General features: G+C 41.2%; 1 protein-coding gene across 1 annotated transcript; it reads right to left on the reverse strand.

The window, feature by feature from the left end:
- Positions 1-629: 629 nt before the first annotated feature.
- Positions 630-1,501, reverse strand: LOC136482084 (uncharacterized). The gene is made up of 2 exons (XM_066479335.1): positions 1,340-1,501; positions 630-1,232 (listed from the first exon to the last, which is right to left on the reverse strand). The coding sequence occupies exons 1-2, from the start codon at positions 1,457-1,459 to the stop codon at positions 948-950; spliced, it is 405 nt and encodes a 134-aa protein (XP_066335432.1). The 5' UTR covers positions 1,460-1,501; the 3' UTR covers positions 630-947.
- Positions 1,502-17,445: the final 15,944 nt, after the last annotated feature.

Genomic DNA, 17,445 nt, shown 5'->3' on the forward strand with positions numbered 1-17,445 from the left:
TTAAGATTAATTAGGCCATGATTAGCCATAAATGCTACAGTAACTAACATGCGCTAATGATGGATTAATTATGTTTAATAAATTCGTCTGCCGGTTTATAGACGAGCTATGTAATTAGTTTTTTTTATTAGTATCAAAAACCCCTTTCGATAACCCCGAAACATCCAATATGACATCCAAAATTTTTCATTTCGCGAACTAAACGCAGATTAAACCAGCCTTAAATTGCACTGCCAAATTGAGGAAATCCACATTAGTTGTGATGACATGTGCAGAAAAAAAGAATCATAAAACAAAGAGACTAGGAGCTTGTTCGGCTGAGCAAGAAACCGGTCTGTTCGGTTTTTTTTTTTTTTGGCTGGGACAGAAAGCGCGTAGGATTTAAAATGGTAATCCATGATGCAATCGATGATCGCAGAAATGATATTTATGAATTCTAATTCAGAAATGTCTAAAAAAATTGTGGCTGATCGTTTTCAAATTCACTGGAAATTGGCACACCACTGACAAAATCCAAGAACAGAGGTCATGACTACTACCATGAGGCAAAAAAATACAGTACAAGTAACATACTGCAAGCAAAGAAAGATACTAGGACTTGATTATATCCACAATTGAAGATGAAGAGCACCAAGCAAGAGCAGAAAAGCTGAATTAATCCAACCATCATCACCATACTGCTACTTACTATGAGTCATGGCTACAATGTAGGACAGGAGTATATATACTACTACTAAAGGTACTAGTATTATGCGACGCTGATGAACTCTTCCAATCGGTCCCCAAATTAACGAATCTGTCACCACGAATCCCTTCCCTTCCATCGGCAACCAACCCAATCAAAAAGGGAAACAATCAGAACCATGGATCCAGCAGCAGCAGTTCGCCACACCTTGGTTCCTTTGCTGCAGCATGCATCCTTGGCGGCTAGGCTAGGCGAGGCTAGGCTAGAGGTGGCAGTTGAAGCAGTTGCAGGTGCGCGGGGTGAATGAGCAGACGCCGAAGGGGCGGTTGGGGATGTTGCAGTTGATGGCGTAGCAGCAGGGCGCCGGGATGCACATCCCGTGCGGGCCCCCGCAGCAGGTGCACACCGCGCACACCTGGAACCGCCCCACCAGCCGCCGCCCGCGCCAGTGCTCGATGCCGCCGCCGTCCAAGAACGTCTTCCTCAGCCGCGGCGTCCACGCCGCCGCCTCCGTCGTCACATTGCCGCCGCCGCCGCCGGTACCAGCCTACAGGAAGGGAAATAACGTTGGTACAACGTGTTGCCAACCAACCCCTAGTCCCCACACAGGCGCGAGGGATAGAGAGAGACAGGGAAGGAAGGAGTGAGCCGTACCTGTTGTGGTGATGAGGCTGGAGGAGCTGATGCGGCGAGGACGGAGAAGTGGAGGAGGAAGAGGAGCAGGAGCAGGAGAGGGATGGGTGGCCGCCTTGGCGATGCGGAACAGGAAGCCATCTTTGTGGCAGCGTGTGCAGACTGCAAAGCCGCAAAGATAGAGGAAGGAAGGGGGGTTTTGTGGTGAGGCGTCGCATTTATTCGCGTCGGCCAGACCGCAGACCAGTGCAGTGCAGTCCAGCAGCCAGCAGAGGGGATGCGATGCGATGCGATGCACCGCTGCAGCGGAGGTACAAGGTGGCAATGGAGTGATTAAGTACCATATTTACATTTATATTTTTGAGGCCAACCTCTCTCGATACAAAGACCCACACGTCAGATATCAATTTATTTGTTATTTTTTTTCTTTTTTCTTTCCTTTTCTCCCTCGGTGACTCTCGGAGGAATTTGGAGGAATTTGTGAGAGGGAAACACCGGTTCCGGATGAAAAAAGAAGCAGGATCAAGCCGGGGTTTAGGAGCACACGAACAGGGCCATAGTCCTCCGTCCCGTTCCTGGTTCCACGTCAAAGGCTCTCAGCTATGTGATCCACCGCTCACCCACGCTCGACTTCTCTAGCCGCCGACTTGTCCGAATGATGATGGAGGGACGTGGTGGGAGGCTTGGAGCCTTGGACGGAGGTGATGGCCATGTCTCACAGCATGCAAGGAAAAATAAGTCATAGTTAATGTGGGGCTCATGTTAATAAAGGAGATACAACTCTCTCTTTGTATCAAGGGAGATGAAAGAAATATCGGTAGTCACTGAAAAGAAACCATCAGGGGAGATGAAAGAGATATCGGTAGTCACTAAAAAGGAACCATTAGGGGTTTTATAGGGTAACCATCAGGGGTTTGATAGACTAAGCAAACAAACGTATCTTCTCATCTATGATATTTTTATGGGGACAAGATCATATTAGAAGACGGCTATCTAGAGATGCTCTAAGATGCCTAGCTGAGATATGGTACTAGGTTATGAAATTTAACGCGAGGCCTACATAGACTTCGTAAAGTTTTTATTCAGTTTATTACGCATTTATCCTCGTAGGGACACTGCCTCGTAGTAGTTGTCATTGTCAATCAATGAAATAGGCACTTTATGCTCGCTTGTTAAAGACAAGGTTTTTTCATTTTAGTGGGAGTTAATAATTTGGAATAAATATGCTTTTGACATATAACTCTAAAATTAGAAATCTTTGATCATCAAGCTATCAATATTAGATAAATTTGGCTATTTAGCTAGTTTAAAATATGACCATTTACTCTTGAAAAAATAAATCTAGTTAAGTTTCTAGAAATTCATAAATAATTCATTTTCAATCATAAAAATATGAAACCATAATAAAAGTATTTCTAAAAATATGATCCACATGTTGGTGTTCTATTTGGAATTATTGTGATTTATTTGCTTCGTAGTCATGTTTGCTACTTATTTACGAACCGAGCATATCTTAGATGGTTATGCTTCTTGTGATGGAATCTTCTCATTAGGTTCAAGTCCTCAACTTGATGTAGGTGCTTTGTATTTTTTTGAATTTATTCTATGGTTTTTGATGATGTTGTTCTTTTAGTGGTAATCGATGTTTTCGTCAACAGCGATACGCCTATAGTGAATTCTACCAATGGGAGTAGCTCCTTATGGCACTAACCTCCTTACAATAGTCCCTTGTAATACATGATTACAAATGCTAAAGTAAAGTGAGGTACTAATCACAATGAAGAACAACTGATTTTTCTAATCTTTTGTACTGTCCTTATACGGACATTTTTTATACTACTCATGCTTATTAATTACATGCTTATTAAGAGACGATCAAGTCAGGCTGATAAGCTAGGCCTGAAAAATACTGTTCGTTAATTTATTACTGTGAGAAAAATATTATATCATGACTAATAAACGTTCAAGCGAACAGGTTCAAGCGAACAGATAATGGTTGGTCACCTGCCACTGCCACCGGTAGTATAAGGATGTCTCCAACACTAAGAGAGGTGTTTGGTTGCCCCTTCTAAATTTTAGTCGCTGTCCCATCGGATGTTTGATACATGCATGGAGTATTAAATATAGACTAATTATAAAACTAATTACATAATTTATGACTAATTTGTGAGATGAATCTTTTGAGCCTAATTAGCCTATGATTTGACAATGTTTTGCTACAGTAACATGTGCTAATGATGGATTAATTAAGCTTAAAAAATTCGTCTTGTAAAGTACTGACGGAATTATGTAATTTATTTTTTTATTAGTATCCGAACACCCCATACAACATTATCCTCCTGATACACCTCCTAAATTTTAGTAGCTGTATGCCAAACGCCCTGAGTAAAAGTGCTAGCACATAATATATTTTATTCCACGAGAACAAGGGAGAACACAAAAATTGAACTTGATAGTGACTCGCCAAGCAGCAGGCTCGCACAAAACCCAAAAGCTCACGGCCTGACGCTCTGCTCCCTTTTCATCTATCATGTACTGTGTATATATAGTGTTTTCTTCTATCTTTTTTAAGGCTGTGTTCGGTTGGGAAAGAAGTCGACCTGTTTGGCTTATTTTTTCAGTCAGAACAGTGTTTTTCTTTCACAATATTCTAACATAAACCGTGTTTTACAGCATAAATAGTAAATAATTCCATACCAGCCGAACACTTCTCCTCTGGTATTTGAAGGGGTCCACTGCAGGACGCCCTGAGAGGCGCCATCATGCTTCACAAAATCAGAACTAGCAGGAACATAACACATAAGTAAGAAAAGAATAGCTACGGATATAAAAAATGTTGCCTTACATATCTAGTAAACTTGTACTCCTGGTCTCTTTTTATCCATCTTTCTCACTCTCTAAGAAACACATTTAACTTTGACTAAATATATAAAAATATTAATATTTATAGTACATAATTAATATTATTACAGATTATTAAATATATTTTTATAATAATTTATTTGAAGATACAAATATTGTTAATATTTTCTCTAAACTTAGTTAAATTTAAGAAAGTTTGACTAGGACAAATCCTATGGCGATGTTTAAATAGGGACGGAGGGAGTATATTGAAACCTCAATGGACCTCACAAAAGCACTCCTCAGATGGCGACTCCTCCGAAGAAGTCTTAATAAACAGTTTTGTAGGAGAAGTCATCTTTCAGCAAAAAAAAAATAGAGGAGCTAGCGTTGTTTCAAAGAGCCACATATTACAAATAAAAAGCCTCGGCTTCTAGCCCTGTTTTGTAGTAAAGTTATGTTACCGTGAAATTACTTGTTGAAACATTTTCCTAAATTTGCTCTTCAACCTCCCACAGATTTTAAGTATTGGCAGTGTTCGGCTGGTGATATTCGGCTGGTTGATTCGCTTTTTTTTTTACAGGTGGAGCAGGTGTTTTCGCTTCATAACATTTCAGCATGAACAGTAAATTCCAAGCATGAACTAGTGCCAGAATAATACCAGTCGAACACAGCCATTATTCACAGACACGAAAGACACCTAGGTCCTGTTTGGTTTCTACAAACGTTCCTAAAATTACTGTCACATCGAATATTTAGACATATGTATGGAGTATTAAATATAGACTAATTACGAAACTAATTACACAACTTGCGACTAATTTGCGAGACGAATCTTTTAAGCCTAATTAGTCCATGATTTGACAATGTGGTGCTACAGTAAACATGTGCTAATGATATATTAATTAGGCTTAAAAAATCGTCTCGCAAATTAGTCTCTATCTATGTAATTGGTTTTATAATTAATCTATATTTAATGCTCTTTATTAGTATTTAAATATTCGATGTGATATGAAATTTAGAAGAAACTAAAGAACTAAAAAAAACACCTTATTCTGACTGTAGATGGGGCCGTCCACCGTGCGTGTGCGCTGCTGCTGCACATCGATTCAGCCAGCGCAGCAGCTTCATTATAGAAGATCTGCATGCTTCCGTGTACCGTGTAGATCGGGATGCGGACGGGACGGATGGTTGGCGCGCCAGCGTTGGCCATTAATTCTACAAGTGGCTTGGCACGTATGCAATTGCATTTTTTGTCCTGTTCATTTGAGTTTATTTGGCTGATAAATCATGCTAAAAATACTATTAGCTAATTTAGTGTAAGAGAAAAATATTATTCATTGACTGAAAAATACGGCTTATAAGCCAAATAAGTCCAAGCGAACAGAACGATTATGTGGCGCCAGGCTGTGGGATGGGATGGGTGGATCACTGCGTAAAAAACGGCTTGTAGCAACGGGATAAATTTTTTTTAGGGATGACTGGTGATGGAGCCGTCCCTACAGTGATGTGCTCGAGAACCTAGAGACTAACCGTCCCTACAAATGAAACAACATGGGCGGCTGTCATACGAGCCACCACTACAAATGGGTCGAGTTTGTAGGGACGATTCACTCACCAGCCGCCCCCGGTATTGCTATTTGTAGGGGCGGCTGGTGATTGAGCCTCTCTACAAATACCCGCATATAAATACTTTCGATTTGTAGGAGCGGTTCCATCACCAGCCATCCCTACAAATGACCCACATATAAAACAAACTGCAACACCTTTTATCTTCTCGGGTCACTCACTCTAACCCGTGAAAAAAAAGTGAAGAGGTCTTGGGTACCTTCCAAAAATTGTTCTACTAAGAGGAAAATGTTTTGGTCTCAATTTTTTTTGGTGGAGAGGTCGTAGACGGTAAAAAAATGATATTCCACACTTTTTTTAAGTTTTAATGGTTGGTTAGTGAGTAATTAGAGTTTTGCTTTTCTCTCTCTTCTATGGTGTTTAAGCTACTTATGAAGCAAATTAGACCTAAATTTTGAATGTACTAGGATAAATTAGAGAGGAGAACAAGATCATACCCTATTTAGTCTATGTTTCTTGATTTTAGTGAACAATTAGTTAGTTTTATGGATATTTCATGTGCATGTAGATCTAGATCTAGTGTTTGGTTTTTTTATTAATTTCGGTTTTGTAAATTTGTGTTTGATGAAATTAGACTAGGGTTTACATGAAAGATATTGGATAAAATATAATTGTTGATAATTGTTGTCTTTGAAATTATTTATTATAATCAATAAATATGTATTTTAATTATTTATGGATAAATAGACCATTAATTAATTTTCTTCTACCATGGTGTGTTTGTATGCTTCATGTAATTATATTTGATTTATATTCATATATATCTGAAGTATATACATTTTATTCTCAAGTAATTATTAATTTAATTCATTTTTTGTATATATCTAAATAAGTAGTCCTTTATGTATGTTTTGTTGTTGTTGTAAAAGATGGAGTACAAGAACTCTTGGATGTATGGTTCGTTAAGGTTCAAGGCAGATTTTCGTGAAGAGGTGGATAAATTTATTGAGGCTGCAAAGAAGCATGCAATGACATTGACAGAGAATAACGATACAAATATTTGTCTCTATAAAGATTGTAAGAATTGTATGACATGGACAGATGTGACTATCATCAGATCATATTTGATTATGCGAGGATTTGTTGAGGACTACACAATGTGGATTCATCATGGTGAAACGATTATTATTAACGACGATGATGAGAAGGAATACGACGACGAAACTATAGAATCCCTGTCCCAATATTCAGTAGAGCTTGATGCATGAATGGATTTAAAGTTTGGCAATGAACAAGGTGGTGATGCTGGTGGTTGGGATGGTAGCGATGAAGGTGATGCCAATAATGATGGTGGAGCACGTGTCAGGGATGAAGATGATTCGAGCCCTTAGACCAGAGATTTTACTACATAGCCCGAATGGTCTAGAAAATTTGAAAAGGATGATAAAAGCATCAAAGAAGACTGTGTATGGTGTTAAAAAGGGTTGTTCGACACATTGGATATAGCTACGTTTTGTGCTTGAGCTACTCATCCTGAAGGCTAAGTACAGCTGGTCAGACTGTAGTTTAAATAATCTATTGCATCTCCTGTCATGGGTGCTGCCACAACCAAACTCAGTTCCCCCTAACACATACCAAGCAAAGAAGGTCATAAGTCCATTGACAATGGGGGTTGAAAAAATCTATGCATGCCCCAACCACTGTATACTTTTTTGTGGCGAAACATTCAAGTCAGTGGATAAATGTCCCCGGTGTGGGGCCAGCCGGTACAAGAACAATGACCTTTACGGTGGGGACAAGGCATCCACGGAGAAAAAGAGGAATAAGAAGGGTGCAAAAAAGGTGGTACAAGAATCTCAGCCCTCAGAGGACACTCCTTTAAGGAACGATGCAAAGCAGAGAAGAATTCCTGCCTTAATAATGTGGTACCTGCTAGTGATCGACCCACTTGAGACGTATCTTCCTAAACCCTAAAGAAGCCACACTCATGACATGGTGGGATGATAAGCGCAAGGTGGATGATGATAAGATTGCACACCCGGCTGATTATAGTCAGTGGCAAAGGTTCAATGAGAAGCACAAAGAATTCAGCGATGACCCAAGGAATATACGGTTTGGCTTGAGCACCGATGGAATGAATCCCTTCAATGAGAGGATGAGCAACCACAACACTTGGCCAGTGGTCTTGACCATGTACGACATCCCAACGTGGTTGTGTCAGAAGAGAAAGTATTTTCTCCTCACTATTCTTATTTCTGGCCCTAAATAACAAGGCATTGATATAGACGTGTTCCTTAAGCCTTTGATGTAAGAAACGGATATGCTATGGATGCATAGGGAGCCGATGTAGGATGCGTTCCGAAAGGAGGACTTTATATGTAGAGTAATAATATTTGTTACTACTAATGATTATCCCATGTCAAAGGGAAGACGGGATGCTTGGTTTGCTTGGATGGTACTACATGGGTGTACCTAGATGTATCCAAGAAGATAGTTTACCTAAGGAACCGATGCTTTTTAAAGATAAGTCATAAGTACAACAGCAAATTATTCTTTAGATTTTATGACAACACCTCGAACATTGAACCCCCTCCGGAGAGGCGTCATAACGAAGAACACGTGTATAGAATGGTGAAAAACATACGCGTCATCTATGGAAAGAAGAATTCAGATAGAACGAACAGAGATAGAAGCACACCTTCTTTCGAAGGCATACCTTTCAAGAAACAGTCGATCTTCTTTTAGTATCTGCCTTATTGGCTAGACTTGGAGGTCCCCCATGCCATTGATGCTATACACATGCAGAAGAATATCTTTGATAGTCTCATTGCTACCTTGATGGACACAGACAAGTCAAAGGATGGTCTGAAAGCACGAAAAGATATGGTGTAGCTAAACGTGATGCCACAGCTTCACCCAGTACCTGAAGCTAATGGAAAATACACTCTACCCGCGGCATGCTTCAACCTAACATCAGACGAGAAGAGAGCTATACATACTTTCCTGAGGGGAGTCAAAGTCCCCACTGGGTTTTCAGCAAATGTGAAGAAGCTAGTGTCGATGAAGGACTTGTCAATAACACACTGCAAGGCTCATAATTGTCATGTGATGCTGACAGTGTTTCTACCTATTGCAATCAGGACTATAAAGTCAGAGTTTTTAAAAATGGCCATCACCCACTTGTGCTACTTCTTTTTGAAGATCTCACAGAAGACGATTGGCAAGCAAGAGTTAAGTGACCTACATGAATTTTAGTGGAGACACAAAACCAACTAGAGATGTGTTTGCCTCCTGCTTTTTTGATATAATGCCACATCTCATGATTCACATGGTTCATCGGATATAGACGTTGGGCCCTTGCTACTTGCATGAAATATAGTCCTACGAGCGGTTCATGTCGGTTCTAGGTTAATATGTGCATAATCGAGCATACCCAGTGGGCTCCATGATAGAGGGTTACAGTACTGAAGAAGTCGTCGAGGGCTGTCAAGAGTACCTAAAAGTATATAAAGGGATTGGTAAACCTGATTCTCGTCATAAGGGTAGGCTGGCTGGGAAGGGCATTAGTGGTAGAAAAGTGTTCATCGACCATGATTACAAAGAGGTGAGTCGGGCGTATTACAGTGTCTTGCAGAGTACATAACTGATGCAACCATACATTAATGAACACTTGGCTATCATTATGGTGGAGAGAAATGATCATTCAGATGATTATGTCATAAAACAACACAAGCAATGACTAACTACATGGTTGAAGGACCAAAACATACCGTCTGAAGAAACCATAGACTCTATTACCATCAGTAGGTTAGTGGAGGGGCCATCGAGACAACTGACATCTTAAAATGCTTATGACATCAATAGGTATACATACTATACCTAGGCAAAGGATAGTAAATATGTGAACCAAAACAGTGGCATTCGAATAGAGGCTCTCGATGGATTGGGGCGAAAGCTCCAATACTTTGGCATCATTGAAGAGATATGGGAACTTGACTATGGAAAGGATATAACGGTGGCCCTATTTTGATGTCACTGGATCAAACAACACCAACTGAACGAGATTGGATTGAGAGTCCTGGACCTCGAGAATCTAGGCTACCAAGATGACCCTTGGGTGTTCGCTTCACGTGTCGCACAAGTTTTCTATATGTCTGACCCACAAAGTAACCTCCCCCCGAAGAAAAAGACAAAGCACGTGGTTGCCTCCGGAAAACAACACATTATCAGAGTTGATGGCGTGGATGATGTTGAAGCTTACAATAACTATAATGAGATGCCGCTATTCACAGACTTTCCTAAAAAGATCACTGTTGTGGAAAAGAACCTACCCAAAGACATATTGTCATGGGAACGAAAATGTGTCAAGGGAAAAGTCGTTATAGCGGGCTAGCTAGTTGTTGAACGTAGAGTGTTTGTGTAAGTGTGTGTGTAAGACTATATATTTTTGAATATGTGTGAGACTATATTTATGCATGTGTGTGATACTACCCTTTGCAACATCAAGATGAATCTATTTCAACATCCACTCTATTACTACTAAAACTTTATGAAATCACTTAACACTATGAAAATGAAGAAATGGCCAAAATAAAAGTAGGAGATCTTGACGAGTTATACAACTTTTATATTCATCACGTTTACGGCTGAAATCATTTATTGGTTGAAAATCAGGTTTGAATTTGTCATTTTTTGAAATTCAAAATTTGAACTGTTCAAATTTTATCAAATAAAAAGATGACCAAAATAAAAATTATAGATAGTAACAACTTTTATATTAATCACCTTTACAACTAAAATCATTTATTGGTTAAAAATCAGATTTGAAGCTATCATTTTCTAAAATTCAAAATTTGAATTGTTCAAAATTAGTGACAAAGATAGATGCCTAGACTAAAATGATAGAGCATGATTTTAGAAAATTTTAGAAAAAAACCCATCACATTTAGAGTTAGTATGAGGGAGAAAAACTAGTTACAAGTTGTGATTTTTCTTTATAATCTTTGGGTAAAATTTGTAACTAGTCTTTCTCCCTCATACTAACTCTAAATATGATGATTTTTTCCTAAAATTTTCTAAAATCATGCCCTATCAAATTACTGTGTTGATTTAGTCATTCTTTTCATTTGAGAAAGTTTGAGCAATTAAAATTTTCAAATTTAAAAAATGACAAGTTCTATAGAGATTTTCAACCATTAAATGATTTCAGCTGAAAAAGTGATGAATACTAAAATTGTATAACTCATCAAGATCTACAACTTTTATTTTGATCATTTCTTCATCTGTTAAAGTGATAGTGAACATTGTTCACAAATCAACATATTTCTCGTATAGTTCATGAAACTATGAGTTATATGTGAATTTATGAATAATATTTACTAATACTTTGTCACATGAAGAAGTGACCTAAAATAAAAGTTGTAGATAGTGATAAGTTCAACTAACTTTTATGTTCACGACTTTTATTGTTGAAATCATTTAAGGTTTCAAAATCTTATTTGAAGTTGTCATTTATTGAAATTCAAAATTTCAAATATTCAAATTTGGTCAAATGAAAATATGATCAAAATAAAAGTTGTACATGTTGATGAGTTCTACAATTTTGGTATTCATGAGTTTTTCAGCTGAAATCATTTACTCTTTCAAAATATTGTTTCAAGTTGAAATTGTTTGAATTTCAAATTTTGAATTGTTCAAACAAAGTCACATGACAAGATGACCAAAATAAAAGTTGTACATGTTGATGAGTTATACAACTTTTATGTTTACAACATTTTCATTTTATTTCATTTAATATCATAAAATTGTAGTCGAAGTTTTAAAATTTAAATTTTTAATTTTTGTTTTTTTTGTTTTCTATATTGTTTTGACTACAATTGTTTTTATATACATTTCTACATATATAGAATAATACAAAATATTATATTTGTGCATATATACAATTGTTTTTATATTACTTTGTGTTTTTGTGATATAAAAAATATAGAATTAATAATTTAATAAAATAGAAAATATTTGTACGGGCGGCTGGATCAGAAACCGCCCCTACAAATGCATTTGTAGGGGCGGCTGGATCAGGAACCGCCCCTACAAATCGTCCTGAGTATAAAAACAAGGGCGCACGGGTGAAAATGTGTTGGGCACTCTCTTCCTCCTCTCGACGCCGTCAGGTTGCCCAACCTTTTCCCCCACACCCCTGCTATCGCCGCCTCTCGGACCTCTCCTGACGCCCACGACCCCTCTCTGCACCCCCGGACCTCTCTCGACGCCCGCGGCCCCTCTCTGCACCCGCTGCGCCCCATCTCCATGGCGACTAGGGTTTTAGAGCCCCCGGGCGGCGGCTAGGGTTTTAGAGCCCCGACTGCCTCCTCCTCCCCATCTCCAGTGCCGTCCAAGTAGGGACCCTATATTTTAGGATCCCCTAGAACCCATTGTCACACATGAGGAAGAGCAACAATAGCCTCATATAGAACAAGCGTCATCTAACGAGGCCCCTAAAAGGTCTCAAAGAGTCAGGAGATAAGCCATTCCTGATGACTATGAAGTTTATGAATATGAGGAATTTTAAATAGAGGGTAATCCCAACTTATTTGAAGAAGCCATGAGAAGGGCTCACTCATCCAAGTGGCTTGAAGCCATGGAAGATAAAATGAAATCAATGAAAACCAACGGTGTTTGGAACTTAGAAATAATTCCTAAAGAAGCCAAGACAATAGGCTGTATATGGGTCTATAAAACTAAACATGACTCCAAAGGGAATATAGAAAGGTTTAAAGCGTGACTTGTGGCGAAAGGTTGCAAGCAAAGAGAAGGCATAAATTACAATGAGACATTTTCTCCAGTCTCATGTAATGATTCTTTTAGAATCATAATGGCGCTTGTATCACATTACGATTTAGAATTACATCAGATGGATGTAAATACGACATTCCTAAATGAGGATCTAGAGGAAAATGTTTACATGGCACAACCAAAAGGTTTTGTTGTGGAAGAAAAATAGCATATGGGATGCCGACTGAAGAAATTCATTTACGGATTAAAACAAGCTTCAAGTCAATTGCGTTTAAGAAAGTTTGGGTTTCAAGAAAATATAGAGGACAATTACGTTTAAGCAAAGTTCTAGAATGAGAAATACATTTTCCTAGTCTTGTATGTGGATGATATCTTGCTCGCTAGCAGTGATGTTAATCTACTACTAGAAACAAAGAAGTTCTTGTCCTAGAAGTTTGATATGAAGGATCTCGTGAAGCTTCATTCATCCTAGAAATAAAGATTCACCGAGATAGAGAAAAGGGGGTTTTAGGATTATCACAAAAGGCATACTTAGAAAAGGTTATAAAGAAATACAGTATGCAAAATTGAAGTCTTCACCTGCTCCCATAGTCAAGGGCGACAGATATAGAGAGTTTCAATGTCCGAGGAACCAATATGAGATTGATCAAATAAAAACGGTTCCATATAGTTCAGTTGTCGGAAGTTTATAGTATGCTCAAGTGTGTACTCGCCCTGACTTAGCATTTGTTACCAGATACTTGGCAGATATCAGAGTAATCTAGAAATAGAGCACTAGAAATTAGTAAAGAAAATTTTGCGTTGCCTACAAGGTACGAAGGGTCTCATGCTAACGTATAGAAGATCTGTTTCCCTACACATAGAGGGGTATACAGATTCTGATTATACGGGAGATGACAGAAAGTCCATGTCAGAATATATATTCACTCTCATAGGAGGAGCTATATCATGGAAAAGCTTAGAGCAAACTGTTACTACATCATTCATAATGTATGTCGAGTTTGTAGCATGTTATGAGGCCACAGGGCAGGTGAATTGGCTGAAGAAATTCATGCTCGGGTTGAAAGTGATAGACGACATACATAAACCACTCAAGTTATACTGCGATAATAATCCAGTAGTATGTTATGCTCACAACAATAAGTCAAGTGATGCTGCCAAACACATTGACATAAATTATTATGTTGTGAAAGATAAAGTCCAGGATCATATAATTAGTCTTGAGCATATAAGAACAGAAAATATGCTCATGAACCCGCTTACAAAAAGGCTTACCACCCAGTGTGTTCAGAGAACACTTAGCTGGCATGGGTTTAAGGGAAAGCCTATGATTCCTAGATAATAAGGGCCTAGTTGAGAATCTGTTTTAAAACAGAGAGGTGCATTGTAGCTGTTTAATCTAATGGCAACTAACCATGACGATGAGACACGCTCTATGCACTGATCTGTGATGGAATGGGAACAAGATAAAGTAAGTAAGTTGAGTTTAAGTCATAAGGTGAGATCAAGGGGGAGAATGTTAGATGATCCACTCCCTGATCGGGGGCGTCCAACCGTTCTATGGTTGGTGAGCCCCTGTCGCACAGCACCATAAAAAAGGAGGTGAGGGCCGGAGCACAAGGCACGAGGTTCACCTAAGCCGCCAGACGCCCCCACCTATAGTCCTTAAACCCTAACCGATCTAAGAGGGGGTGCTGCCAGTGACGGAAAGACCACCACCGGCCACCGCCATCTCTACATCGTCGCCACCGTGACAACGCCTTTAGCGTCGGGCTTCACCATGCCACCGACGAGCAACCTCATGGCCAGCTCGTCTTCTACGAAGGTGGCTGATGGTTTGCATCTCTACAACCTCTCTCTCTCTCTCTCCCTCTTTCTCTTTGTTTCTTGTTTTAGTTTATGTTCTAGGGTTTACACTTCATCAAATATCGGTAGGCATGATAGATCTATGGCTAGTGATCCTGTAATCTTCTATTAGGGTGTAGTTGTGGCTTCGACGAGTGTCGACACGAAAATGGTGCGCAAATACAAGGCGCCCTTCCAGACTCCACTCTCCGCATTCAAGCAAGAAGCCCTCCAGCTGCTATTCGGTGGCAACTTGGACCCGGTAGCCATGAACTTGGACATGATCGGGGTGGATGGGGATGTGGCCTAGTGGCCCCTAGGTGCCTGTCTATCCATGTCGCCATTTAGTTACCAATGACATCAACAAATAGTTATTTTTTGTGGAACGTACGTGGGTTGAATGGACGAGTGCGGCGCGACATCGTGCGAGAGTTCCTGGTCCAGCACCGGGCCTCGGTCGTTTGTTTGCAGGAGACTAAGCTCTCTGCAGTCTGTAACACTTTAGCTAATGAAACTCTAGGCAGCTTGTTTGACTACGTCTTTGTCCCCGTTGTAAGTGTCTCCGATGGTATTCTACTTGGGTGGCACAGGGAACTCTGGACCTCTTCCTAGGTCATCCAGGGGTGCTTCTCCTTGATAGCCAAGCTCGCTGGGCAATGATCCTAGGACGCCTAGTGGATCACCATTGTCTATGGCCCGCAGCACGACCAAGAAAAGGTGGAGTTCCTCGCGGAGCTGTTGCAGTTCAGGCAGGCCAATGCTGGGGCTTGGCTGGTGTGTGGTGACTTTAACATGATCTACCAGGCTATGGACAAGAACAACGATCGCCTAGACTGCTGTGCCATGCGAAGATTCCATTCGTTCATTAGTCGTGTGCACCTCCATGAGATTGATCTAATTGGACAACGAGTCATGTGGTCCAGTGAATGGGACAGGCCAACTCTTGAACGCCTAGACCGCGTGTTTGCTTTGGTGGAATGGTTCGACCTCCATCCAAACCACTGTCTCAAACCACTGTCGTCTAACTGTTCCAACCACTGCCCACTCCTTCTCATGGACGTGGCTCCGAGGGTGAAACAAAGATTCAAGTTTGAGTCGTTCTGGTCGAAATGCTAGGCTTCTTGGACATAGTCGCCCAGGCGTGGTCGCTACCACCCAGCGATGTTGACCCTTTCAGAGTGCTGGACTGCAAACTTCGTAGCGTCGCCAAGGCACTTTAGAGCTAGAGTAGCTCCAAGATTGGCAGTGTCAGGTTCCAGCTTGCACTCGCACGCGAGGTCGTGCTACGGTTTGACAAGGCCCGGGAGAGCAGGGAATTGACTGCACAGGAAGCAGAGCTGCGTTCATCGCTGAAACTGAGAATCCTGGGTCTAGCCTCCTTGGCCAGAACCATTGCCAGGTAGCGCTCACGGCTGCTTTTTCTTGCAGAAGGGGACGCCAATACAAAGTTCTTTCACCTGCATGCGTGTCACAGAGGTTGGAAGAACATGATTCAGTCGCTTTGGGTAGAGGGAAGTGAGCTGGTCACTAATGATAACATGGCGCAGGCGCTCTATGACCACTACAACTCCATCCTTGGCTCCTCTTTTGAATGCACCAGACGAATACACCTCAACGCCATCGGCCTGCCGTCGCTCGATCTTAGTGACCTCGAGGTGCTTTTCAGCGAGGAAGAGGTCTACGTGGTTGTCATGGACTTGCCAAACGATAAGGCGCCAGGACCTGACGGGTTCATAGGCTTGTTCTACAAGAAGTCCTGGGACATCATCAAGGCTGACATCATGAACTCTTTCTATGCATTCTGGTCGCAAGATGGGAGAAGCTTCTCTCACCTAAACAATGCCTATATGATCCTGCTTAGGAAGAAGGCACAGCCTACAGAAATCCGTGATTACCGCTCGATCAACCTGATTCATAGTATTGGCAAGTTGATCACCAAGTGCTTGACAAACCGCCTGGCAACAAAGCTTGATGCACTAGTTAGCCGCAACCAGAGTGCGTTCATCAAGGGACGGTGCATCCAGGATAACTTTTGGGCCGTGCATCTATCGTGCAAGGCACTGCACGCCGTTCGTAGGCCGTGCGTCCAGCTCAAAATTGACATCACCAAGGCCTTCGACACCGTGTCTTGGACGATCCTACTTGAGGTGCTACAGCATATGGGCTTTGGTCGTCGTTGGAGGAATTGGCTCTCCATCATTCCTAGCTCAGCGAGCACAAAGATCATGCTCAATGGGCGTGTAGGGAGGAGAATCTACCATGCCAGGGGCTTAAGGCAAGCCGACCCGCTGTCCCCGATGCTCTTCGTCCTTGTAATGGAGGTGCTCAACCACACCATCCGATGGATTGACAGCGAGGGCCTCCTTTCCCAGATCAGGACAGCAGCGATCACCCAGAGAACCAGCATCTACGCCGATGGCGTGATCCTATTTGTGGTGCCCATGGAGAGCGATCTCGTCGCACTAAAGACAGTGCTCCAAATCTTTGGCTGTGCGTCGGGCCTCTTTGCAAACCTCGACAAGAGTGTAGCGACGCCGTTGCACTGCACACCGGCTGACATTCAACGGGTACAGGACATCCTGTCATCTAATATTGAGGGATTCCCAAGCCATTACCTAGGGATTCCTTTGTCCATCTTCCGGTTGAAGAAGGGAGATGAGCAGCCGCTCATCGATTCAATTGCCGCCCGCATTCCAAGGTGGAAGGGGAACATGCTTAACGTCGTCGGCAGGACGACGCTCGTCAAGGTTACACTCTTAGCCATCCCAGTGCACATGACCATTGCATTTTGCCTCTCGTCCTGGACAATCGAATGCATCGATGAAAGGTCGAGATGACAGGACTAGAGGAGGAAATAGTTGAAAGGTCGTGATGGCGATAAGAGTAGGGTGAATAGTCGTTTCTAAATTTAGTCACGTCGGCTAACCGAAATAAATACGGAATTAAAATAATCGGTCTAGCCAAGACTACATCCCTTTATCTATGTTCTCTAACACCTTGGAAAGATCCTAATTAAGTAACTAAGGTGCCGGGATAGCTAAAGCTCACCTTACCAATTCTAAAAACAAAGGTCACACAAA

This window comes from Miscanthus floridulus, chromosome 9 (genome assembly GCF_019320115.1).
Source record: "Miscanthus floridulus cultivar M001 chromosome 9, ASM1932011v1, whole genome shotgun sequence".
Lineage (NCBI taxonomy): Eukaryota > Viridiplantae > Streptophyta > Magnoliopsida > Poales > Poaceae > Miscanthus > Miscanthus floridulus.